The sequence below is a fragment of the Drosophila subpulchrella genome, unplaced genomic scaffold, assembly GCF_014743375.2.
Source record: "Drosophila subpulchrella strain 33 F10 #4 breed RU33 unplaced genomic scaffold, RU_Dsub_v1.1 Primary Assembly Seq24, whole genome shotgun sequence".
NCBI lineage: Eukaryota > Metazoa > Arthropoda > Insecta > Diptera > Drosophilidae > Drosophila > Drosophila subpulchrella.
The window spans coordinates 72,340-96,445 of NW_023665550.1; the positions used below are offsets into that span (position 1 = coordinate 72,340).

Sequence of the window (24,106 nt, forward strand, 5' to 3'; positions counted from 1 at the left end):
ATCGGTAGAAATTTTATTATTTTTAAATAATTATTTTAAACCAACTTAGAAAACATCTAACCAAAACTAACCAAATTACGTAAATTAAGAAATGGTTAAAAAAATATATATTGTACAACGAGCTGTTACTTCATTGATTTCTAAAGCAACTAGTAAACATTAATTAAGAATTTATTATTTACAATAATATAATTAATTAACACAATAAAATAAAGAACATTAAAGACTGCTGTTTTACTAATCATTTATAAATATAAATATTTTTTCCGTGCCCAGAATATAATGGAATACAGGTATTAAAACCATGCAGAGAGTATTTCAAAGTCTTGAACGCCAACTCCCGCATTAAAAATAATATTGCTGATAAGGAAAACAGCTAAGTACGATTGCATCGCATTACAGCAACCTCTGCCCATTTTCTGGCCGCCCGAAAGCACTCAGCCACAAAAACAACATGGCTTATCACAAAAGAGTTAACAGACACTACAGCAACAAACAAATGGAACAAAAGTCCATGTGCAGGTCGGCCTCCCGCAGATCCGATCCCCACTGCCGGCACGTGTGAGCCCGTATTTTTCGGTTATCGCCCAGTCGTGTTTGTTTATAGAGAACTCTTTTTTTTGACTACCTGTTGCCGGGCGCTGTGCGCCTGATGCGATGGCAAATAATCGATCGTCAGTTATTTATTGATTTCTGATTGATGGGCCACCAACCCCGGCGAAGCGATTCGATTCCAATCGCCCTGTTCTATGGGGTGGGATAAGCGGCTAGTACGTGGGATCCCCGAGCATGTCGGGGCGGATTAGTTAGCTTTGGTCATGCGGCCAACAGCAAACGGCAATAGGCACAGATCGTCGCCGCTGGAAATTTGAATAAAATTAACATTACAACAACAGTAGCCGACGCCACAAAATGTTGATAAGCGCTTAACTTATCAAATGCATAAGGTTCGTTTGGTTAACTTTAGTTTATTCATTTTTGAAATGTCTATAACAGAAACCCAAGAAAATATATGTAAACATAAACACTTATGAGTCTAAAAACCAGGGAAAGGGGATGTTGGGAGATACTCGTATATGTGAAATATTTTTGTGTTTTCCGTTCTTTTGTGACCGTTTTAGCAAATCTTACGTAGCTACTCCTTAAGCCTAGGCAATATTGTTATGATCGTTGAAAAACCAACACCCGAAAGTATGCTATAAGTACGAACGCCTACTTGCGACTGCCCTTGCGACACAACTGCTGTACCGCCTGCGCTGCCGCCAAGAAACTTTTCTCGGCGCAGCGCTTGGGCCACTCCTAGGACTCGTAGAGCAGCCGCTGGTAGTGCGGCAGGACCTCGTGCCGACTCACATGCAGGCTGAACTCCAGCGCCACCAGCACGGCGAACTCGGACGAGATCAGCTCCTTGCGGTTCAGCCGGAACACGCTCTCCGTCTTCTCGATCAAGCTCTTGAGGGCGTCGCCCTTCACGTCGTTCATCTTGGCGCTGAGCAGCAGACAGGCGCCGGCGCACAGCTTGCGGTTGCTCTTGTTGATCAGATTGGCCAGGATGAGCTTCTCAAAGTACACGTACGCCTGCGAAATGGTCACCAGATCGATGCGCGAGTCCAGTTTGTTGATCCTGCGCATCTCCCGCTTTATGCTGTGGGGGAAGAGAAAACTGATTAGTAGAGTTCTTTACATTGTATTTATTTCTCTAGTTAATATTAATCAGTTTTAATTGGATGCCAAAAGTTATGATTCTTGTAACAACAAATCTAGTTTTGGAATTCACACATAAACGCTGAACTCAAATCACGTTCTAAAATAACATTATCTCACCTCCTCAGCTTGCTCAGCGTGAGCTGGATGGTGGGGAACTTCTCGCGGAACTTGTCGTTTAACTCCTTCTTCAGATCCGACGGACGCACGTAATCGATGACCGATGTCATGTACGAAGTGAAGGTCAGCAGAGTGCGGTGCTTTCCGGCAATTAACTCCGGATCGTCCAAGATGCTGGCCGAGTACTGCTGGTTCTATAAGTCATATACCAAAATAATAATGCAATTTCGTCTGGCACAAAGAAAAGAATACTTACAAGTTGTCCCCGCGCAGAATCTCCGCCCAGGATAACGCTTTCTATGTCCATATCCAACTTCATATCTGGCGTCGGACTTGTTGCACTGTTTCGGTTGTTGTTCTCATACGTGAAACACCTGCGAATCCAATGATATTACATTAATATACCCAAAACAGCATAGATTTCTAAAGGTAAAGCGTGAGAGAAGGCGGGATTGTGTTAGTTGAAGCATTCTTGTTCGTTGGATGTGTGTGAGAGTGGGTGGGTGGAGGTGTGTATGTGGGGAAGGTGAAGTTGGTTAGTGGACTAAAAGCTTTTGGCAGTCAACCAGGCTGTGGAATACGCTAAGTTAATCCCATAGCTAGGTTGTCTGTAAATTTTTTGTCATATTAGCTGTTTTCAAAATTTACCATTTGCCTTGACGTTTGGTTATGGTTTTTGTGCTGAAACGAAGTAGTGCAAAGCGTTAAATGAATTAGCAAAAGTTAATGCCACAAAATGTTTTCAAGTTTTTTTTGGGTCAACTATTACCGAACCAAAACAAAGAACATAGCTGATAATTCTAGCCTATCAAGCAATAAAAAGTATCGTTCGATTTTAAGTTATATAAATTCGGAAAATGTGCTGAGTCCTAGGTAATTTATAATTGTTGTTTGGGTAATATAAATCACGCTTTTCATGAGTCAGTTTAATAGGTATTGCTAGGTCAGCTTTTCAGCTGTTTACGATCGAAAGACTCATATTACCAATATGAGAAGGTAACAAAGGAGTGTTTACATAACACTTTGGATTTTATTGAAGTCGGACGCAGAATTTTAATCTATGGTGAAATCTTTTTTCTGAAGAATATGAATATTCGTACAAAGGTTATTGCATTTCTCTCAGACAAAGGGGCCTTAAAGGTTACAGTTGTCGTTCGGTATGGCTAATAATGCATTATGGCTCTTAATGGATGTTAAGAATGGATCATGGGCATGAAAAAATGGATCTGATTGAAAGTGTTCAACAAAAATGATACGAAAGAAGATCCAAATATGGTAGCACACTGGAAGCCGGCACCAACCTCGCAATGCCGTGATTCTTGAGCGCAGCCGTGCCAGTGATCTCCATTTGGTTCTCGAAGATGGAAGGATTTGCCGAGGCGTTGCCATGCTTTTTGCGCTCCTTTTCGTACTGACGTGAAGGTATCAGCAAGTGACCGTATGATATGTCCTGTAAAGAATTAAGTGTTAGTTACTATTCAGCTTGGGCTTACTCAAGTACGATTTTTCGACTTACCTGACCACTTTCGGCCTTCTGTATTCCCAGCAAATCAAAGGGATCGAAGGGTGCATCATTAATGGAACTCAAGGGACGTGAAGTGGATGGATTCCGACGACGACGATCCTCCTTGCGAAACTCAGCTCTGAAAATGCACGGAATTAATAAAATATTATATTTTTAAATGTTAAACGGTGCTGATCATTATGGGAAATCAGTTCAAAGAACTAATTTTTCCTTTTTGATATCATTATTCTTCATTACCCACCTTCCATTCTTGCCCTTGTAGTAGGGCAGTGACGAGAAAATGAAGAACGGAATCTTCCGCGACACCAGCACCATGCGCTCGTCTCGCCCCTGTCCAAGTCCCAATGGCTGGCCGGAGGTTCCGCGCCGGCCATCGCTGATCTGGACCGACTTGCTCAGGCTGTTCCGGAAACTGCCCGCAAAGGTGCCCGCCGGAGTCAGGCTCTCCGTGCTGCTGTCGTCGGTGATGTGGCTAACGCTCGATCCGCTCAAGACATAGGTACGTTTCAGTCCGCCTCCCATGGCAATGCTCGAATTGGAGCCCGCTCGCATCCCCGGCGCAGTGTTCAACCGTGCCCTCCTCTCCGGCTGCAGGTTCTGATCGCTCGCCCCATTGCTGAAGGTGCTGCAAGTGGATAAGAGACACAGAGATCGGTTAGAACTGTAGCGATCTAAGGAGCAACAGGCGCTCAACAATATAAGTAGCGTGAAAAACGCGCACAAAACGATACAAAAACGCGTTGGGCTGGACCTTGAAGGCGGTTTGGTTCGCCCCAAGTTGTTGCTGTTTAAAAATACGGTTTTTGGTATTTATAAATTCAATGACAAATGCCAGCGAAGATGCTAGTGCTGGCAGTTTGGCGGTTTGCCCGACTTTAGGTTTAAATTAAAAAAAGACTTGTATTTTATTTGTAAAACTATTATCTTGTTTTTTATTATATATTATAGCTTTACTATGAAAATGTGGCGTATATCTAGCTATTTTTGGGTTTATTTCGGTTTAATGACCCATCAAGCTTTAAGTTTAAATTTAAAAAAAATTGTATTTTGTTTGTGAAAATATTATCAAATATGTATTATATAAAAAACCTTTAGTATACATTTTTTTGTGTATATCTAGCTATTTTTTTTTGTTTTATTTCGGTTTGATGACCCATCAGGCTTTAAGTTTAAATTCAAAAAATACTTGTATTTTATTTGTGAAACTATTATCAAACTTCTATTATTTTCAAAACTATACTATAAAAATGTTGTGTATATTTTGGGTTTATTTTGGTTTTATGTATAGCTAGGCTAGGCGGTTTGCCCGACCCATCTGGCTTTATTTTATTTGTGAAACTATTATCTAATTTTTATTACTTACAAAACCTTTACTATAAAAATGTTGCGTATATCTAGCTATTTTTGGGTTTATGTTGGTTTTATGAATAGCTTAGGTTGGCGGTTTGCCCGACCCATCTGGCTTTTAGTTTAAATTTAAAAGAATACTTTTATTTTTTTTGTGAAACTATTACATAATTTTAATCATATACACAACTTTTACTATACAAATATTGCGTATACCTAGCTATTTTTGGGTTTATTTCGGTTTTATGACCCATCAGTTTAAGTTTAAATTAAAAAATACTTTTATTTTATTTGTGAAACTATTATCAAATTTGTATTATTTAAAAAATCTTAAGTATACAAATTTTGTGTATATCTAGCTATTTTTTGTTTTATTTTTGAGTTGAAAAAATACTTTTATTTATTTTGTGAAACTATTATCAAATTTTTATTACTAACAAATCCTTTACTATAAAAATGTTGCGTATATCTAGCTATTTTTGGTTTTATTCCGGTCTCTATAGTAAGGTTTTGGGGGTTGCCCGAACCACCAGGCTTTAAGTTTCAATTAAAAAAATATTTTTATTTTATTTGTAAAACTAATATTTAATTTGTAATACTTTCAAAACATTTACTATAAAAAGTTGCGTATATCTAGCTATTTTTGGGTTTATGTTGGTTTTATGTATAGCTTAGTTTGGCGGTTTGCCCGACCCATCTGGCTTTTAGTTTAAATTTAAAAAGAATACTTTTATTTTTTTTGTGAAACTATTACATAATTTTAATTATTTACACAACCTTTACTATAAAAATGTTGCGTATACCTAGCTATTTTTGGGTTTATTTCTGTTTTATGTATAGCTAAAATCAACTTTTTATGGGGCTCTAAGATCATCGCAGGGGCCATCGTCACACCCCTCATGCAATGATCGATATTTTCACAGGCCCGCAGAAACGCAGAGGGGCACGCACAAAGATTTTCCATTATGCGTTTTAAGGGCGATCGGAACGCGGCACGTTTATCGCTGGTGTATTTTTGGAAGTCAAACACGGCGGCACACACTCGAAAACTCACACACACACGTGCAGAGCCGAAGGGCAGCCGCAACTGAAGTCAATTAGCCAACTGAAGTCGTCGTGCGGACGGCGTCTGTGCGCCTGGTAGGTTACCTTGGGATAATTGGTCTAGGTCGAGGTTACAGTCAAAAATGTGTGGTGGGGCGGGCTAACTCCCCGAAACTCTTGGAGGCGACGATTCTGCGTTAATTAGTCGGATGAAGTGCAGGCAGCTCGGGTTTCACTGGCATTCAAAGCCCCCTCCCCCGGAATTATTATGATGGAGGTGGCGCCTAGGCTGTCATAACCCGTTAATTAGTTGGAGCATTCTAACAGGCGCCCAGAAGTAGAAGCTGGAATTTTATTTTACATGTTTACAAATGTGGAAAGAACGAGGAGGGGGTGGGGGGATGACTCCAAACTGTGTGTGTGTGTATGTGTGTGTTTGGATGAAGAAAAGGGCCGGCAAACATTATTTTTGTACGTTTGCTTTTGTGTTTTCGGTTCGTCTAACTTATTGACTCGCTAATGAGTTTGTGTGTTTTTGTGTGCGTTGATAAGAGATTGGGCCAAGTGCGTGTGCGAGCGAGAGAGAAGCCTTCGACCACCACTGCAACTCAAACAGGCATGCAAGTGTGCGTGTTATGTAGTCTGGTTTTGAATAGTTTTTCATTTCGGCTCCGACTTTTTTAAACTCCGTCTATGAGACGCTGTTCGCCTGTGACCCGAACAAACAATATTTAAATTCTAATAATAGATTCGTGAATTGAAAAATATACTTCAGAATACTTCGAAATGAACGGTTTCTGGGGTTGGGAGAATTTGCAGATAAGAAATTTCAAACAATTTTTTATAACATTCCACCCAGTCACTTCTAATTATAGATTGTCCAAAAACAAAATTACATTTACTGTTTATTTATATTGCTACAAAACAAAATTTTCCGGTATTGAACCTTATCTGAAATTAGTAAACTATACATCTAAGATCCTCAAATTCTTATCGCTTTGCAAATTTGCCTGCCATCAAGTTTTTTCTTTCACCTGTGTGTATCTGAGATACATTTGCCTTTCGGCTAGAGTCTAGAGTCTTTCTCGTTGATTTTGATTTGCAAATATTGACCGAAAACTGCTACTGAAAGCTTGGGTAAATATACTATTCACGTCTGCATACGCGAAAGCAAGCAAATAAATCATGCCCAGTGCTAAATCGAAAATAAAATATTTTAATTGCGCTATCTTCGCTCCCCTTTCCCCGTTTTCCCCCTTTTCAAGAACTTTTTGTGAGTGTGGGCAATCAAATCAACTGAGTCAATTTCACTTTTATCAGCAATCACTTTTGTTATTGTCACCGTGGTTGTTGTTTTCCTGTTATCAGCTGGCTGTATGCAAACAGATGTTAATGGAAGTAAGTTTGTTATATAAGTTTCCGTTTGCCCAGATCACGTGCCCAAGAGCTTAAATGCAGGTCTTGTGATAAGAGCTTTGGCCAAAAAGTCAAGGGAAATCCGAAATGTAGTATATAAAATAAATATGGAAATTGCTTAAAACATGTTTGGATAACCAAAAGGAAAAAGGCGACTAAAACCGCTAGAGAGTCGCCAACAAAACGAGCTTGAGTCGCTAGAAAAACGCAGACAAAGCGCTGGAAAAAACGCTGAAAAACCGCTCTAAAATCGATGTATCAACGCTATGGGACCTTTTTAGGATATAAGAAGGGAACCTTAATAATTTTTAATTGGACACTCAAACGTAAAAAATATTAGTTAATTAAAAATCAATACATAAATAAACATTTTAGAAAAGTGATTGGAAATAGCTTTAGAACCAAGTTATTCCTTTCAATAAATTTCAACTTGCGACTGGCGACCTTTGAGGAGCTGACGCAAATTGTTTCCCGCAATCAATCTATTTGGCTCCTCTTACCTCGAACAAAAGCTGATTTCGGAACGAAATGGTGTTCTAGATAAGGTGCAACACATCCAACGAAACCCAATCGAAGCAGTAGAAAGCGGTGCGGTACAATAACAATAATCGTGTTAGGCAAGGAAGGCGTAGCAAAAGAAGAACCGCGCTGTAAACAAACAGTCTGCACAAAATGGAATGCCGAAAACGCTAGCGTTTTGGCCGAGCAAAAAGATCGAGCGATTTTCTGTTTACACAAGTCCAAAGTAATTACATAAACGCAAATAGCACAAAAAATATCGTGTATTTCCAAAACCAAATGAAGGCTGTCGATAAAAAGCACAAACAAAGAAAATAGAAGGGGTGCTGATATAAAACTAGTAGTTTTCTGGCCCATAATTGAACAAAAGAATTTGAGAATGCTAAAATATTCTCACTTATTTAATTTGTTTGGCTTCATATTTATCCCACAACTTTGCTCTTTATGGACCCCTCGTCTTAACTTCAAAGTCAGCAGTACGAAAACAACTTTGGCAAGAGTGGAAATCAACAAATAACTGAGTAACTTGCAAGAGAGAACCCATTTTATCCGCTTTTAACCGCTTTTACTGCCAAATACAGTGGGAGTCATAAACGCGCCAAGCGAAAGCCACTGAAACGAACAGATAAAACATAATAATGTGACACGGCCTGGCTGAAGTTGGGTTGAACATGTGTCGATTTAAATATAATAAGTCGCAGTTATTAGCAATGAGTTTAGCCGATAAAAAGTGGGGGCCTTATCGCGAGGGGCCTTTGTTTTGGGTACACATACCCCCAGTGCAATATAGTCAACAAAGACATCGCAGTAGACACATATATTATATTTACGAAATGGATTAGGTGTATCTATGTCATCTTTTGGCTTATCGTTAATTTCTCGGCAGACAAGCTTGGCAATGGAGCTTTACGACCGTCTTTGCTTATTTTTCCTGAGCTTCCAGATACACAGAGAAAAAATATAGAAACCGATTGAACAAATTTTATAAAAATTTATTTTTAAAAACCTGTTTCTAAGAAACATATACTAACTAACCAACATAAAAAAGGCAAACCATTTTAAAAGGTAAAACTTGTATTTTGTTTTTATTGTGAGCTGGAACGAAACGATTTCTAGGGGTGGATTGCGTAAACTTCAATGCAGTTGCAAATTGCATCCGCTGTGCATGCAAACGCCTGCACCACTGACACACATTTTCCCACCCTGCGGCTGAAAAATGCACCCCTTAAAGGGCGACCTTGAAAACATTTCCCTAACATCAAGGATTAGAACCCCTAAACGCACAAGCAGTGCGAGCAACAAAAAGCGAAAACAAACAAGAAACCGGTTCTTATTACGTCGTCGATTGCATAAAACTCTGCCCTCAAGGTTACCCAGTTCGATGGAGCGAAAGAAGGGGGTTCGGGGAGGGTTTTGGGTTGGACAGGTTTGCAGCCTCGACATTGACATTGACACTGGACGAGGCAGCCAGGATGAGGCCACAAAAGCTCGTGCCGCCCAAGTTCAATGCCGAGCTTTGCCTCTGCCGGCTGGAGGTTGGAGGTCCTCGGGTTGCAGGGACAAAAGGGCCACTCCCTTAAATCAAGTTATACGCCATGACGCAACCTCTGAAAAGGAAGTGAAAATTGAGAATGAAAAGAATGATAGCATGGCAAAAAAATTGTTTACGTTTTCGGCAAAGTTTCAGCTTTTTTTTATATCTCCCCTCTCCACTTCCATAAATCGGCGAACTCCACGAAGCTGCTCAGGTTTCAAAACAAAAACTGGCCTTAAGTAGTTTGTTTTGGTTTTCAAATTGCGACGCAGTTTGTTTTTGCGCCTGCGCAGCTTTTTGTGGCAAGATTCCCACACCAGAAATACGGTCGTTTCGCATAACAAAATATTTTTGTTTGCTGTTGCAATGTGCCGATACAGCAAGTTCTGCAAAATCAGAATTATCGTTCCACTCTGGAGCGGAAATAGTAATGTACGTAACTCTAGATTGGTGGGTAAAATAAGAATTTGTTTGGATCCCATTGGGATCAAAATATTTTTGTTTTCATACTGCGAAATGAGAATCTGGGGCGCTTAGGAATTTTTCACAAGCGCTAAGAATCTTTGCTACTGATGATGTGGCATTAAAACCCCTTTGTTGTCCGTAGGCTGAGTCACGACCACCGAACTCCATAGCTCACTCAATTACATATATCAGAAATCACTTTGCAATTGCAAAGGGAGAGGGAAAATTCTAGCAGTCATATACCTAATAGTAAACTTTTATGTCACCTGACATCAGAGAATCCTAAAACTGTCTTTAACGTCAATGGGATTTCTTATCGAGTGCTTGATCGTTCTCACACACGGCAGATAAGCCTGCTGAGGGTACAAGATGGCTTGATATATGGTCTATACTTTATTTATCAAGATCTTTACAGACTAATCTTATCAGTCGATATGTATATAATTAACTGCTGGTCATTTTGTTACGATAAGGTGCACAGAAAATCAGTTTTGGACTTGGTTTAAATAATATATATTTTTGGGTACTATTGGTGAAACTCAAAATATTTTGTTTCTTCAATTTGAGAAGCAGAATGCAATTCACTTTGACAACAATTGACAATTGACCAATATTCACCCTACAGCTCAAATCATTAAAGTTATAAAAATGCAAATTTTAGGCAATGTTTTGTTGGTGGATAACATAAGAAATTTAAAAAACTGGGTTGAGTGTTATCTTACAGTATAGTAATATCGTCCCTTAGTTTTCGGTAATTGCCAAATTAACTCACACCAAATCCCCGGGAAAATGATTTGCCCCAGCAAATGGCAGTGACAGGTCGCTGACAAGCCAATTGGCTAGGCGCCAACTGCATATGCCTAGGTATGTAAGCCCCGGATAGATGACAATGGGTTCCGTCCCCCGCCCCGAAAACGGGTTAGCCACCAGTTGAGTGGCGGCACCACGCGAAAGAAACCGAAAACGCTAGGCAGAAATACCGAAACGCCATCGGAGCGCGACTGCAAAGCTGCATGAGAAACAAGGTCAGGTTGTCAAAGCGCATTCGACGAGTTCAACGAAACTTGTCTCTGGCATTGGGAGTGAAAGCTCTGGGATGCAGTTTAGCTTCGCTCGGAGAAAGACAAAGAAATGGCCAGACAGCTGGGAAGGGCGGAAGTTCAAGGAAGTAAACGAGCGATTCGCGAGCGATTTACGAGCGATTCATTGGCGTTCTCACTGCGGCACACGCATTGCGACTTGCGTAATCATTGCGTGTTTATGCCCGTTGCCCACTAGATAATAGCAATGCTCCACCGTCGACAGGCCACTTAAATGCGTGACAAAACCGCGCCTCGGACTAAAGCTCCAAATTAAACGTACGCCGACGCCTCCCGACATGCAATTCAATTCAGACAATTGTTTGCACAGCTTTTCGCTGGGCACGCTCTCCAATTTACGTTAATTGAGCCGGCACACGTCGATGAATGAAGCCTATTCTCACCCCCACCCCAACCCTTAGCTCAACAGAAGTATATATGTTTTTGGGGGCTATTTTTGGCGCCGGGTGACCGGCAACAGGCCCCTAATTATGCAGCATCAGGCGTTGAAAACGTGCAAATCCCCCTGCGAAAGTACGTCACAATTGGAAGGCGCTCTGGCAATGTTCAAATTTCACAAATTAAAATTTATAAATAATTTTCGATTTCAGACCGCCCAGCTGCCGCGGGGATCATTGTGTTCTCTGTTTTGTTTCGCGCTATTTTGATCAAGCTGAGCCTTTTGTAAGCAAATTAGAGACCAAGTGTCAATTGGCTAACGCAACTTAAGCGGAAATTTCAATTAACGACTCGAGGAGGAGGGGCCACGGGAAATCGATGCCAATTATGACGACAGCCTAATTGAACTGAACAAAAGTTCAGTGGTCAAGCGAAGTGATTCATTTTTATAGCCAGGAATTATTTATAAATCAACAAAGAGCAACCAAATACTAACAGAATTTCCCACGCCTTTATAGAAAATATTGAAAAGCGAATGGGGAAGAACTGCCGACTTGACGTCACTTGTCAATCTATTTGTGAGTCTTGAGAAGTACATATGCAATAGGAAAAATTGGAAGAGCAGGAATTTTTCCTTGGTATCTAATGTAAAAACAGTAGGCTTAAACAGTTCCTTATGTGCCTAATAAAAAGTTATGACATATAATTTATAATAGACTGCAAAATAAGAGTAGCAATAGTCAATTACTTGATTGCCCCATAATTTGAACATGGAGGTTATGGTACTTATGAAATTTAGGTTTAAACCTCTTTATAGAGCAGTTATTAAAAACCATATTTTTTGCAACTGCTTACTAAGCACTGACAGAAAGACATCGTCCATGCAGTTACATGATGACTTAACTCCTTAGTTCTGAGCAACGGACAGTGTACTAACATTGTGATAAGAAATGGGTTACTCACCGTTCCCTAAGCGGCAACAGCTTGCTGCCCGCTCCCCCGGCGACGCCACCGCCGCTGCCCAGATTGGACACCTTGAGCGGTATCTTGACGCTGTCCGAATCGCTGCCGCTCTCGGCACCCGACCCTCCGCTGCCGGCGGCGCAACTCCGTGCCTGCCGCTGTTGCTGTTGCAACTTCTGCTGCAGCTGCAGCTGCTGCTGCTGTTGAGCCTTGATGCCCATATTGCCACTGCCCGGAACCTGGTGGTTCTGACGACCCGACGAGGTCGGCCGCTTTATGTTGCGTCTCTCGGCCGGCACCATGCTGCTGCGAATGTGCTCGGCGGCCGGCGGGACGTTCATCAAGTATTGACCCATATTTTCAGTTTCACTAAAATGCCCGTCCCCATCGCTGGCACCAGAGGTGCAGTCCTCCAGCCCGATCCCGATGCTGCCGTCGATGCCCATGTGGACATCGGCGCTGCAGAGGAGCGGCGAGCCGAGGGTGCCATTCTGCTGCTGGTGCTGCTGTTGCTGATGGTTCTGCTGCTGCTGGTGCTGCTGCTGCTGCTGGGTGTGTTGCTGCTGCTGCGGGTGATGCCGCTTCTGGTGGTTGTGGTGCGTCGCCGAGTGGCTGCGCTGGTGGTGGTGCTGCTGATAGTGCGGATGGAAGCCCCCCGAGCCGAGTCCCAGCGAGGATGGGTTCTTATTCTGGTTGCAGAGCAGGCTGCTGCCGAATGTTGCGCCGAATTTGGTGTCCCGATGGGTGCCATCTAACGAGATATTCGATAGGAACGAGATCGCAGCCAGTCTGCGCCTGTGTCTCGTCTTGTTGAGCGAACTTGCCATTAGGCGATTAACCCTTAGTACCAAGCGAGATTAACCGAAGTGGGTGGAGTGGACGTGGGCCAAGTCCCTGGCTGCTAAAGCTATTTTTTTGTGTTTATACTGTGTGGGAATGTGTGGTTGCACTTTTCTGGAACACTCTTCGCGATTCTTCACAAACGGGTTTCGGTAGTGATTATTTGTGTTTTAACTCTTTACTGCCTGCTGGCTCTTACTCTTCTCGATCGAATCAATTAAGTTTTTTAGTCTCTAACTTGGCAGTCGAGTTGAAAAACAAACTACTTGAACGCGACATGGTGACAGATTAAAGCACTTTTTATGGCGGAAGAAAAGAATGGATTTAGTTAACTTTATGCACCTTTACTAACTATCGTTTATGCGTCGTTGCGTTGCTTTGGCTGCAAGTAGAAATAAGAACAGAGGAGTGGAATCAATAAATGAGGCGATAAAGAGGCGAGAAAGCTGTTTTTGGCCAAGCGAAGCTTTGGCAGGGTATTTATGGAGTATAAGTAAGTATGTTTGTTAAGCTGCGATGGGTTGCTAAGGGGATATTATGGTGGTCTTGCTTGTCTTTAAAATATATCTAGGTTTATGTTCATGTTAAAAGTAGTTTAAAACATTCCCATCTAAATATTATAAATATTTTTATATACATTTTTCTATATATATAAGTTAATAGAATTTATTTTAGACTTTACGTTTGAAGTAAACAATAAAAACATTTTTTTCATAGGCTTAAATTTGGGTAAAATTAAATTGTTATGGAAAAATGAAAAGATTTTATACCTTTTAAATATTTATTAGTCTTAAAATTCTGATTCGTGGATTTCCAAAAACGGTAGTGTGAACTAGATCTTTCTACATTACTGAAACAGTGTTTTTCATTTGCGATTTTTAAAGAAATATCTCTGAGAACACCGATTGTGTCTTGTTTTATAGGATTAGATTTAAAGATATCCTGTACTTTTACTGTGATTTTAGCAAACTGGATGCGGTAGTCGGTGAACTCTGTTGCCAAAGACAAAGAAAGCTTTCTCGCTGGACGTAAAAAAAGCTGCATGCGGCTCAAAGCTGCAGAGAGTTGTTGTTGCTGGTGGGTGGCTTAGTGTGTCAGTTCGGTGGGTGGCAACAGCCGAAAGAGCGAGCGAGAGTGGGCCAAGACCGGCAAGAAATCTAAGCGCTCTTCCGCACTTCCGCTTCTTCTGTTTACATTCCATCGGGAGGCCCTAAAATGCCGAAAAATTTCCCTCAGACAACATCAGTGAGTGGAAAATTTTGAAAAACCACAACAAACAGCTGTTTTGAAGCAGGGAAATGGATTTTCCGGGGGTGGTTTTTACTTTGGACCCGGTCTAATTGGATTTAGCTGGACCAATTGGAAGGCGGCACACACAAGTTTGAACCTGTCCGAAAAAAATCAATGCAGGAACAAGTGTGTGCGAAAATATTTATGACACCCACCCACTCACACACAAACGTACGCACACCACTGCCAAGTGCGTGTGACGTGTTTTTTCTCGTTTTCCCTGCGATTTTACTTACCACTTTGGCTCCTTTGGCCCGGTCGTTGGGTGTTATTTTAATCTTTAGTCGGTTGATAGTCGTTCTATGCTGAGAAATGTTTCAAGCGCGTCATTTTGGGCTATTTATATAGTGGATTTTCGACAGACTTTGATTTTTCGCCTTTGGCTGCCAACTCGCCTGCGCTCCTCACTCTCTTCGCTCTCTTTCGCGCCGACGTGTTCGTGTGTGTTGGTGCACTCACGCAGTTGCCTTCGTTGCGTAAATTATGCAAAATGCAGGCCAACTGAAGGTGTTTACGAAAACTTCTCAAGCGATCCGGTTACTTGTGTTTTTTGCGATTTTACGAGCGCGTAAAGCGGACTGTGCGGAATACGCAAACGGTATGAAAATCAAATTATCGGCCGCAGCGACGAAAACATCAGCAGACGGGCTTCCACAAAATTCACAAACTGAGGCCAGTGTTGGGTAGCGCGCGACGGGCAAAATACTTTTTTACCGCGGGGCAAAAAATACCACTGAGGTATTCTAGAAAGTTCACATTTGACTTGAAATTCAACAAACAAAACTAAACAAAGTTATAAAAAAAAGAAAATATTGTAATTCGGTAAAAGTAGCTGGTTTTTTTTTTATAAATACTAATTTAAAACAGAAATTAGAGTTTCTTTTAATCGTTTTTATGGTTCTTTTCCGACCATCCGTAAAATAGATTAGTTCCTTATTACTTCAACGTCGCTTAATAAATGAATTAAAATTTATATGCCTTTTGTATACTATCCTATTTTTTAAATATCCAGCTAGCTGTTGTCTTTGCCGAACATAATTATTTTCTGGTATTTTTTTTTTACTAACACTACTTTTGCAACTCTGTGGCAACTCCGTTTACATCAGCTGTTTTGTGGGACGCGCATGAAAAGAGAAAAAGTGTTTGCGGCTTTTCGTGTTGTGAAAATCACGGAAAATGGCGACAAAAACAGTACAATCGCTGAATATAGAAATTAATTTCGTAAGTAACATTGATTACACATGAACATAAGGCTAACACAGCTTACTCACACCCACAGGAAGAGGAGGATGTGCCGTATGAGGAGGAAATCCTGCGGAACGCCTACTCCGTGAAACATTGGCTGCGCTACATAGACCACAAGGCCAAGGCCCCGGATAATGGTGTTAATCTGGTCTATGAGCGCGCCCTGAAGGAGCTCCCCGGTAGCTACAAGATCTGGCACAATTATCTGCGAACCCGCAGGAAGCAGGTGCGCGGAAAGATACCCACGGATCCCATGTACGAGGAGGTCAATAGCGCGTTCGAACGAGCCCTCGTTTTCATGCACAAAATGCCCCGAATTTGGATGGATTATGGTGCCTTCATGACCGCCCAATGCAAGATCACCCGCACCCGCCACGTTTTCGACCGGGCTCTGAGGGCTCTGCCCATCACGCAGCACGGCCGGATTTGGCCCCTGTATCTGCAGTTCGTGCGACGCTTTGAGATGCCGGAAACCGCTTTACGGGTCTACCGCCGATACCTGAAACTCTTTCCCGAAGACACCGAGGAGTATGTTGACTATCTGCAGGAGGCAGAGCGACTGGACGAAGCTGCCCAGCAGCTGGCGCACATCGTGGACAACGAGCACTTTGTTTCCAAGCACGGCAAGTCCAACCATCAGCTGTGGAACGAGCTGTGTGACCTCATCTCGAAGAACCCGCACAAGGTGCACTCCCTGAATGTGGACGCCATTATTCGTGGTGGACTGCGCCGCTACACCGATCAGCTGGGCCACCTGTGGAACTCCCTGGCGGATTACTACGTGCGCTCCGGCTTATTTGATCGGGCAAGGGACATCTACGAGGAGGCTATTCAAACGGTGACCACCGTAAGGGACTTTACCCAAGTCTTCGACGAATACGCCCAGTTTGAGGAACTCTCGCTGAACAAGCGAATGGAGCAGGTGGCTAGTAACGATGCGGCTACCGAGGAGGACGACATCGACGTAGAACTACGCCTCTCGCGCTTCGAATACCTCATGGAGCGCCGGCTGCTGCTGCTGAACAGCGTGCTTCTGCGTCAGAATCCGCACAATGTGCACGAGTGGCACAAGCGGGTGACCCTGTACGAGGACAAACCCGCCGAGATTATAAGTACGTACACGGAGGCCGTGCAAACAGTGCAGCCGAAGCAGGCTGTTGGCAAGCTGCACACTCTATGGGTGGAGTTTGCGAAATTTTACGAGGCCAACGGCCAGGTGGAGGATGCGCGTGTGGTCTTTGAACGCGGCACTGAGGTTGAGTACGTCAAGGTAGAGGATCTGGCGGCGGTGTGGTGCGAATGGGCGGAGATGGAGCTTCGTCAGCAGCAGTTCGAGGGGGCTCTCAAGCTTATGCAAAGGGCCACGGCCATGCCGAAGCGAAAGATAGCTTATCACGATGATACGGAAACAGTTCAGGCGCGCCTTCATCGCTCTTTGAAAGTATGGTCCATGTATGCTGATCTGGAGGAGTCATTCGGAACCTTTAAGACCTGCAAAGCCGTCTACGAGCGGATTATAGACCTGAAGATATGCACGCCGCAGATCATCATAAACTACGGGATGTTCTTGGAAGAGCACAACTACTTCGAGGAGGCCTATCGAGCATATGAGAAGGGCATATCTCTGTTCAAGTGGCCTAATGTGTACGACATATGGAATTCCTACTTGAGCAAGTTTTTGGAGCGATATGGCGGTACAAAACTGGAGCGGGCCAGGGATCTCTTCGAGCAGTGTCTGGATCAATGTCCTCCCGAGCACGCAAAGTACTTCTATTTACTGTATGCTAAGTTGGAGGAGGAGCACGGTCTCGCCCGGCATGCCATGTCGGTTTATGATCGCGCCACTTCTGCTGTGAAGGAAGAGGAGATGTTCGACATGTACAACATATTTGTGAAAAAGGCGGCCGAGATCTATGGCTTACCACGTACCCGGGAAATTTATGAGAAGGCCATCGAATCGCTGCCCGAGCAGAATATGCGACACATGTGCGTCAAGTTTGCCGAACTGGAAACGAAATTGGGCGAAGTGGATCGAGCCAGGGCCATCTACGCTCATTGCTCACAGGTATGTTATTAAATATTAAAAAGGTAATATTTACTGAGTATGATTTGTATCCTTTAGGTTTGTGATCCTCGCATTACCGCTGACTTTTGGCAAACTTGGAAGGAGTTCGAAGTCCGTCACGGCAACGAGGACACAATGCGCGAAATGCTGCGCATCAAGCGCTCCGTGCAGGCCACTTACAATACGCAGGTGAACATGATGGCCGCCCAGTTCCTCAATACAAACAATGGAGCGGCTGCGGATGCCGGAGCAGGAGCTGGGCCGGATGCAATGCGTGTGCTGGAGGAGAAAGCCCGCCAGGCGGCAGCCGAGGCCAAACAGAAGGCCCCCGAAAAGGCGGCTTCCAATATTATGTTTGTGCGCGGCGAAACTCAGGGAGGTGCCAAGGACAAGAAGGATACTGTGGTTAATCCCGATGAGATTGACATTGGAGACAGCGATGAAGACGAGGACGACGAGGAGGAAAACGAGCCTGCAAATGAAAACGGAGCTACTGAGGCCGCCACAAAAACCGACGAGGAAGGCCTTGTAATGAAGAAATTGCGATTCGAGCAAAAGGCCATCCCGGCCAAGGTCTTCGGCAGCCTAAAGCCCTCCAGTCAAGCCGACTCCGATGAGGAATAAATGTTTATAGGACTCTATTTTTGAGTAAAAACATGCGTGTCGAAAGTTTTACAACTGTTTCGATATAAATTTGTATAAATTTAGTTTTTTCTTTATCTGATCTTTAAAAATCAGATATGAATTTGGGATGCGAGCGTATAAAAATCTCGAACGGAGTGGGCGTCCCTTACATTGTCTTCTTTTTGGATTTAGTTAGTCTACCCTTTAGCCTAACGGAGGAACACACTTTCTACTGTCTTTCCAAAATTATTAGGAACAACTTGATCAAAAATTTAACCTACTTTCCTTCTCCTCCACTAAAAAGCTGACCAGACTAAAAAGGGCGGACTAATCCGAAAACCAGAGGCCGTGCAACCCAAAGATGGCATCCACACGCATGATGAACGCTTTTACCCGCAATCGCAGCCTATACAGAAGGGTCCAGGGCACCTGGAAAACGTATGATGTGCTCGGGGGACCGCTTCTGAACTACAGACTTCAGCCGAATCATTTTCAAGTCCTGAGGGGATTGGCAGGAATAACGGACAAGTGCGACAGCAAGACTGTGATCAAGGGCGTGGTGGTGGGCGTGTACTCCAAGGAGGGCGACGGCAAGGAGGTCAAGATGACGTCCAGCGGCGAGAAGTTCGACGATCGGACGCAGGGCAAAATCTCGGAGTTGCTGCGCGAAACCGGCCTCAAGGGGGACTTGGGCAAGGGTAAGGTGTTTATGAACGTGGATGCCGAGTTCCGGGCAGTTGCCGTGGTGGGCTTGGGCCAGGAGGGCGCCGGCTTCAATGACCTGGAGAATATCGACGAGGGCATGGAGAACGCCCGCGTTGCCGCTGGCGTGGGTGCTCGGGCCCTGCAGCTCCAGGGATGTACGGAGGTGTTTGTGGACTCCATGGAGTATCCGGAACAGGCGGCAGAGGGCAGTGCTTTGGCCATCTGGCGGTACAACAGCAACAAGCGCAAGCAGGACCGCACTCAAGTGCCCAAACTAGATCTCTACGACTCACCGGATGTGGATGCCTGGACGAGGGGTCTGTTCAAGGCTGAATCGCAGAACTTGGCCAGGAGATTGAGCGATGCCCCCGCGAACCAGATGACCCCAACCATATTCGCGCAGTCCGCGGTGGATGCGCTATGTCCCTGCGGGGTGTCCGTGGAGGTGCGCTCTATGGATTGGATAGAAACGAATAACCTGAACTCGTTCTTGATGGTGGCCAAGGGGAGCTGCGAGCCCCCGGTGGTTCTGGAGGTCAGCTACTGCGGCACTGCGCCCGAGGACAGACCCATCCTGCTTTTGGGCAAGGGCTTGACGTACAACAGTGGAGGACTGTGCCTGCGACCCAAGGATTGCCTGCACATGTACCGGGGTTGCATGGCCGGAGCAGCGGTTTGCGTGGCCGCCGTTCGAGCTGCAGCAGCCCTCTCCCTGCCCGTGAACATCTCGGCCGTCCTGCCGCTCTGCGAGAACATGCCCTCCGGAATGGCGGTGAAACCGGGCGATGTGGTCACCCTGCTGAACGGCAAGACCCTGGGAATCGTGGATGTGAGCAAGGCGGGAACGGTTGTGATGGCAGATCCCTTGCTCTTTGCCCAGACCACCTATAAGCCGCGTCTGGTGGTTGACCTGGCCACCGTGGGATACGGCGTCTGTGCTGGGCTTGGGGAATCCGCCGCCGGAATGTTCACCAACTCCAACTTCATAGCCAAGCAGTTTGAGAAGGCAGGAGGCCTCACTGGAGATCGGCTGTGGCGTCTGCCCCTGTGGCGCTACTTCAAGCAGCTGGTGACCCCGAACCTCACCTTCGACATCAGCAACAGGGGGATAGGCCCCGCCTCCAGCTGCATTGCCGCCGCCGTGCTGCACGAACTGGTGCCCTGCGCGGACTGGGCCCATATAGACATCCGGAACGTGGGCATGCTGACGCGCTACAATCCGCTGCCGTATCTGCTCAAGGATCGGATGACCGGCAGACCCACCCGCACCATCGTGCAGTTCCTGTATCAGATGGCCTGTCCCGACAGCAAGTGATCCGCCGGCTGGGATCTCCGGGTCTGGATCGTCCGCACCTGTGACGCTACTTTCCACGCTTCTCGTTTCATTTCCCTTCTGTTTTGTGCCCGTTTTGGTTTCGTTATTTTCTGTCTCCTGTCCATGGCTTGTCCAAATTTATTGTTTAGTGTTGCGTGTGCAGCTGGGGGTTTTACGAACGACGGAACTACCAAAATGTTACTGACATTGACTGGCCTCTGTGGAGCGTCTCCCAGCTGCACAATTAAATTGTTTACAAATGCAGATCGTTTTGTGTCTTATGGGTTCAGCAGTTTTAGATCGTCCTGAATTCGACGAATTTTTTTATCAACTGAGGGAGTTGCGATTGAATATAATTGACATAGATCGGTAAAGAACTTGGTGAAATCCTTTCTACTTTTCCACTTGGTAATTCCTTTCTTGTTTTTATTGAACAATTAACTACATCTAATGTATATTCCCTTCCTTCGCCACACAACAAAATAATTGAGAAAATATTAAAGTTCCTAAAAAAATCCCAAAAGTGCAAACTAAGGTAAAAACCCTTCGTACACTCTACTTTTATCTCAATACAATGTACACGTGTTGGGGACCAAATCTGCTGGTTATGGTTTGACCTGAGGTTTTAATCTGAAGTTAGCTTTAAATAAATTTTTAAGTACACAGGAAATTCTGGCATTTTCTTACTGATTTAGGGGAATGTGTAATTAAAAAAATCTATTGCGTCGGTGCCTCGTTTTCAAAGTGATTTATTTTCAGGCCTTTTAAAATATGTCTACATCTGACCCCTCACACATCAAATGTCACTTACTTCAGTTAATTGAGCGAGATTGCGAAATGGGAGCAGTGAAAGTGTTTTATTTAAACTTGACTGCCCCCGCAATTCCTGGTTTTACCCCTCACTCTCCGCCACTCCCTTTCCAATCTTGCTTTTGGCCTTTTCTTGTTGTTGCAACACAGTTACGAGGACGGCTTATTAGCCTAATTGCGTGAAGTTGGCTTTAATGAGTCGAAAAACGGTGCCGAGCCTGGCCCACAAAAGGGCACAAAGCAAAAGCCGCCTCTGTTGTTGCTGCTGTCCTGTGGTGGCTTTGAATTTATGACACGGCTTTAATGGGTTAACTGGGTTAATGCTCATCCCTCAGCTCTTCAACTATCCGGCTCACTCCCCCACTCATTGGGTCCTTTGCATAGTTCTCCGGCTCGAATTTTTGACAATTAAGCCAACATTTCGGTCCCATCTTCAACCCACCCACCATCGGAGGGGGAGGAGATAAGAGAGGATGCTTCTTAAAGGACCCTCGCCAGCTAAAAAGCCAGAGAGTGCGAGTATCTTAACACGGCGACATTTTGCACAAGTCATTAGGCCCTGCTAAATGATAATTTTTGAAGCATTTTTGCATTTTCCAATTTTGGAAATACACTACGAAGGGTTGGATATATTTGCATGCAGCTCTCAAATGATGCTTTCCTGCCATATTTACACCACTTACTTTTAGAGTTAAAGAATATACTCTAGTCTGAAAAAATTTATCATTTAAAAGATCGCGTTTCTGATCCCATAAAGTATATACACCCACAATCTTCAAAGAACATCTGTATAAACACGGTTATCACGAAAACTATTGATGATAGAAAGATTAAGATTTGGACTGTAGATTCTAGAGACTTTTGCGCATCACAAGTGTATTTTAGCAAGGTGCCATGCCCACTCTAAGGTCCACAAACCGACCAAAACTGTAACACTCACATTTTCAAAGATTAAAATTTAGAAGTAGCTGAGTAATAAGTATCTGATAGTCGAGACAATCGACTATAGCGTTGTCTTTTGTTTTGATTTGTGCTTGACAATACTTGTACTTGAGCTCCATAAGTTTTCTTTGTTTGCAAACTATATTTTGCTTTCAAACATTTAAGTGGCTTTTAAAATCTCAAATTCTTAATTACATCTAAGTTTTTATATCATATAAATCCTACAAATAAGTGACTCCTAGCCATCAAAAAGAGAATTGGCGCGTTCGACTTTTCTTTGAGCGTTAAATACTTGCCCTCTCCGCCTAACGCCTTCTAACTGATAACTCTGGGACTTCCCCTCGGGTTGGAGTGCAGCCAAATGAATTTGCTAATGAGCAATCAGGCTTGAAAATATGCAAGTCGACCGAGGGCACTTTAAAGAGTCTCCCCCAGCCATTAACCCTCGAAAGCCCGGCAGCAGCGTTAATCATTTACAGCATCAGTTGCCGCAACACCAGCTACAAAAGCCCAAATTATGATTATTTAAAGGCATAGCGTGGAAATTAGCGTTGGGCATTTTGAGATTCGGACAGTTGCCAAGGCAGCGGTGGGTTCGGTCTTCGGTCCTGGTCCTCCATCCGCAATCCCATCGGCCTGGTTTGGCTGCAGCCCAGCGGCGAAAGGACGCAAAAAATAAATGAAAATGAAATCCTTTTTGGCTGCTGCTGTTTCGGGGGTGTCCTCGACTAGAAAGAATTGCAATTGTGATAAAATTCAGCGTAACTAATGCCGACCACAGCAAAATGCGATAAATCGCTGGTTGGGTTCATGTTTGTACCCTTTTGAAAAGAGTCCTTGGACTGTATTAAACCGCATGATGGCGAAATATTTTCATCACAAATGAAATAACTTTCATTTTGAAATTAAATTACACTTCTCATTTAAAAATTACTGTCCGATTTATAAATATTAAAAATTTGTAGAAGCTAGTACTAGTTTAATATATTCCTAAATTCTAAATAAACTAGAAGATTGCAGGTTAAGGAACTGTTTTGCTGAAAATATTATTAGATCATATAAATATGAATTTCTCATAGACTATTTTAAAGTGGTTAAACCAATTTTTTCCAAATTTAATTTTTTTACTAAAAATTGTTACAAAAAAAAAACAAAATTGAAAATTAAAAAAAGAATTCGAGGATACCAGCGGAATTCTATTACCTTTTAAACCAGAATCGGTTGCGTTATTCAGTTAACCCTGTGATGCGCCAAGATGTTCATTGCAAAACAAATTTATTTTCGAAGGGGCGCCGAATAATTTTTGTTGTTTCTTAACTTTAAAATTACAAAAACAACTTGATAAACACAAAATACTTTTTCGAAAAAAAATTGCGAAAGTAGGAATGTTTTTTGGCCTTTGAAACTTTACCACCCTTGAAAAGCAAAGTGGAACTTAATGTCATATTTCAGCTTTATTCAGTTTGTGGTTTTAAAAAATTAATTTTTAAAAATTGTTAAAAATTTTGCGACTACAAGTCGATTATCTCACTGGAAGTGCGAAGACAAGCATAATTCATGGAACGTAAATGAATATAAATTATGGGGCACTGATCAGTGGTAGGTGATATAAGAATACAGTGAATAATATTCAAATATATTAATATATCCTAGAAAAAATATAATATATGTATTCAAAATGTATATAATTATTTATAAATAATAAACTGCAAAAGTCAATGCAACACGACTCAGTTTTAGAAAACATATTTGGACCGTTAGGGCATTGTTGCTTCTGTCTTATAAATTAGACCGCGTTCCGCCTATATATTCCTTGGATATCGCATTGCTCGATTAAAGGGGTAGAGGTTGGGATGGCTGTTGCCTTTTGCGGTCGGCTCGGACGGTTTGTCCCCGTCTAAACTTTTGTCGACTTTTGTGCGGCTTTTCATTCCCTCAGTTCTTCACTTCGCTTCCGTTCCTTTTACCATTTTTTTGTGGGTGTCTGTACATTTTTGTAGCATGCCTTTTGCTTTGTTTCCTTTGGCGGGGCGGTGGCGGTTTAGTTTCGCTGGAAATGATAATTTTCACTTGAGCGAGCACGTGAAAACAGGAGCGGAGGTGGGGGCGTGGCAGCGGTTGGGTATCTGCTATAAATTGCCAATTAACGGCAGGT

The 24,106-nt window shown here is 43.3% G+C and overlaps 3 protein-coding genes across 4 annotated transcripts; 2 read left to right on the forward strand and 1 right to left on the reverse strand.

Annotated features, from left to right (window-relative positions):
- Positions 1 to 948: 948 nt before the first annotated feature.
- Positions 949 to 14,909, reverse strand: LOC119559371 (CDK5 and ABL1 enzyme substrate 1). Of its 2 annotated transcripts, XM_037872409.1 has the most exons (9): positions 14,482 to 14,909; positions 12,116 to 13,337; positions 3,591 to 3,974; positions 3,341 to 3,467; positions 3,126 to 3,274; positions 2,473 to 2,505; positions 2,081 to 2,198; positions 1,825 to 2,018; positions 949 to 1,645 (listed from the first exon to the last, which is right to left on the reverse strand). In XM_037872409.1, exons 2-9 carry the CDS (start codon positions 12,940 to 12,942, stop codon positions 1,300 to 1,302), a joined length of 2,178 nt encoding a protein of 725 aa, XP_037728337.1. In that variant the 5' UTR covers positions 12,943 to 13,337; positions 14,482 to 14,909; the 3' UTR covers positions 949 to 1,299. The 2 variants fall into 2 exon arrangements, with proteins under 2 accessions (XP_037728337.1, XP_037728339.1); XM_037872411.1 differs by lacking the exon at positions 2,473 to 2,505 and having other exon boundaries at positions 14,482 to 14,908.
- A 442-nt stretch (positions 14,910 to 15,351) lies between these two features.
- Positions 15,352 to 18,254, forward strand: LOC119559370 (pre-mRNA-splicing factor syf1 homolog). Its single transcript, XM_037872408.1, has 3 exons — positions 15,352 to 15,466; positions 15,525 to 17,555; positions 17,613 to 18,254. The coding sequence occupies exons 1-3, from the start codon at positions 15,422 to 15,424 to the stop codon at positions 18,177 to 18,179; spliced, it is 2,643 nt and encodes an 880-aa protein (XP_037728336.1). The 5' UTR covers positions 15,352 to 15,421; the 3' UTR covers positions 18,180 to 18,254.
- A 115-nt stretch (positions 18,255 to 18,369) lies between these two features.
- On the forward strand, positions 18,370 to 20,463 carry LOC119559372 (cytosol aminopeptidase). Its single transcript, XM_037872412.1, has one exon. The coding sequence runs from the start codon at positions 18,541 to 18,543 to the stop codon at positions 20,197 to 20,199; it is 1,659 nt and encodes a 552-aa protein (XP_037728340.1). The 5' UTR covers positions 18,370 to 18,540; the 3' UTR covers positions 20,200 to 20,463.
- The last annotated feature ends 3,643 nt before the right edge of the window (positions 20,464 to 24,106 follow it).

Excerpts from the sequence above, each read along its gene's own strand:
- LOC119559371 (XM_037872409.1), bottom strand. The coding sequence starts at position 12,942 with ATGGCAAGTTCGCTCAACAAGACGAGACACAGGCGCAGACTGGCTGCG. Across the intron at positions 3,275-3,340 it reads AGAAGGCCGAAAGTGGTCAG|GACATATCATACGGTCACTT; the intron begins GTAAGTCGAAAA and ends AATTCTTTACAG. Across the intron at positions 2,199-2,472 it reads ACCAAACGTCAAGGCAAATG|GTGTTTCACGTATGAGAACA; the intron begins GTAAATTTTGAA and ends TTGGATTCGCAG.
- LOC119559370 (XM_037872408.1), top strand. The coding sequence starts at position 15,422 with ATGGCGACAAAAACAGTACAATCGCTGAATATAGAAATTAATTTC. Across the intron at positions 15,467-15,524 it reads TGAATATAGAAATTAATTTC|GAAGAGGAGGATGTGCCGTA; the intron begins GTAAGTAACATT and ends TCACACCCACAG. Across the intron at positions 17,556-17,612 it reads TCTACGCTCATTGCTCACAG|GTTTGTGATCCTCGCATTAC; the intron begins GTATGTTATTAA and ends TGTATCCTTTAG.
- LOC119559372 (XM_037872412.1), top strand. The coding sequence starts at position 18,541 with ATGGCATCCACACGCATGATGAACGCTTTTACCCGCAATCGCAGCCTA.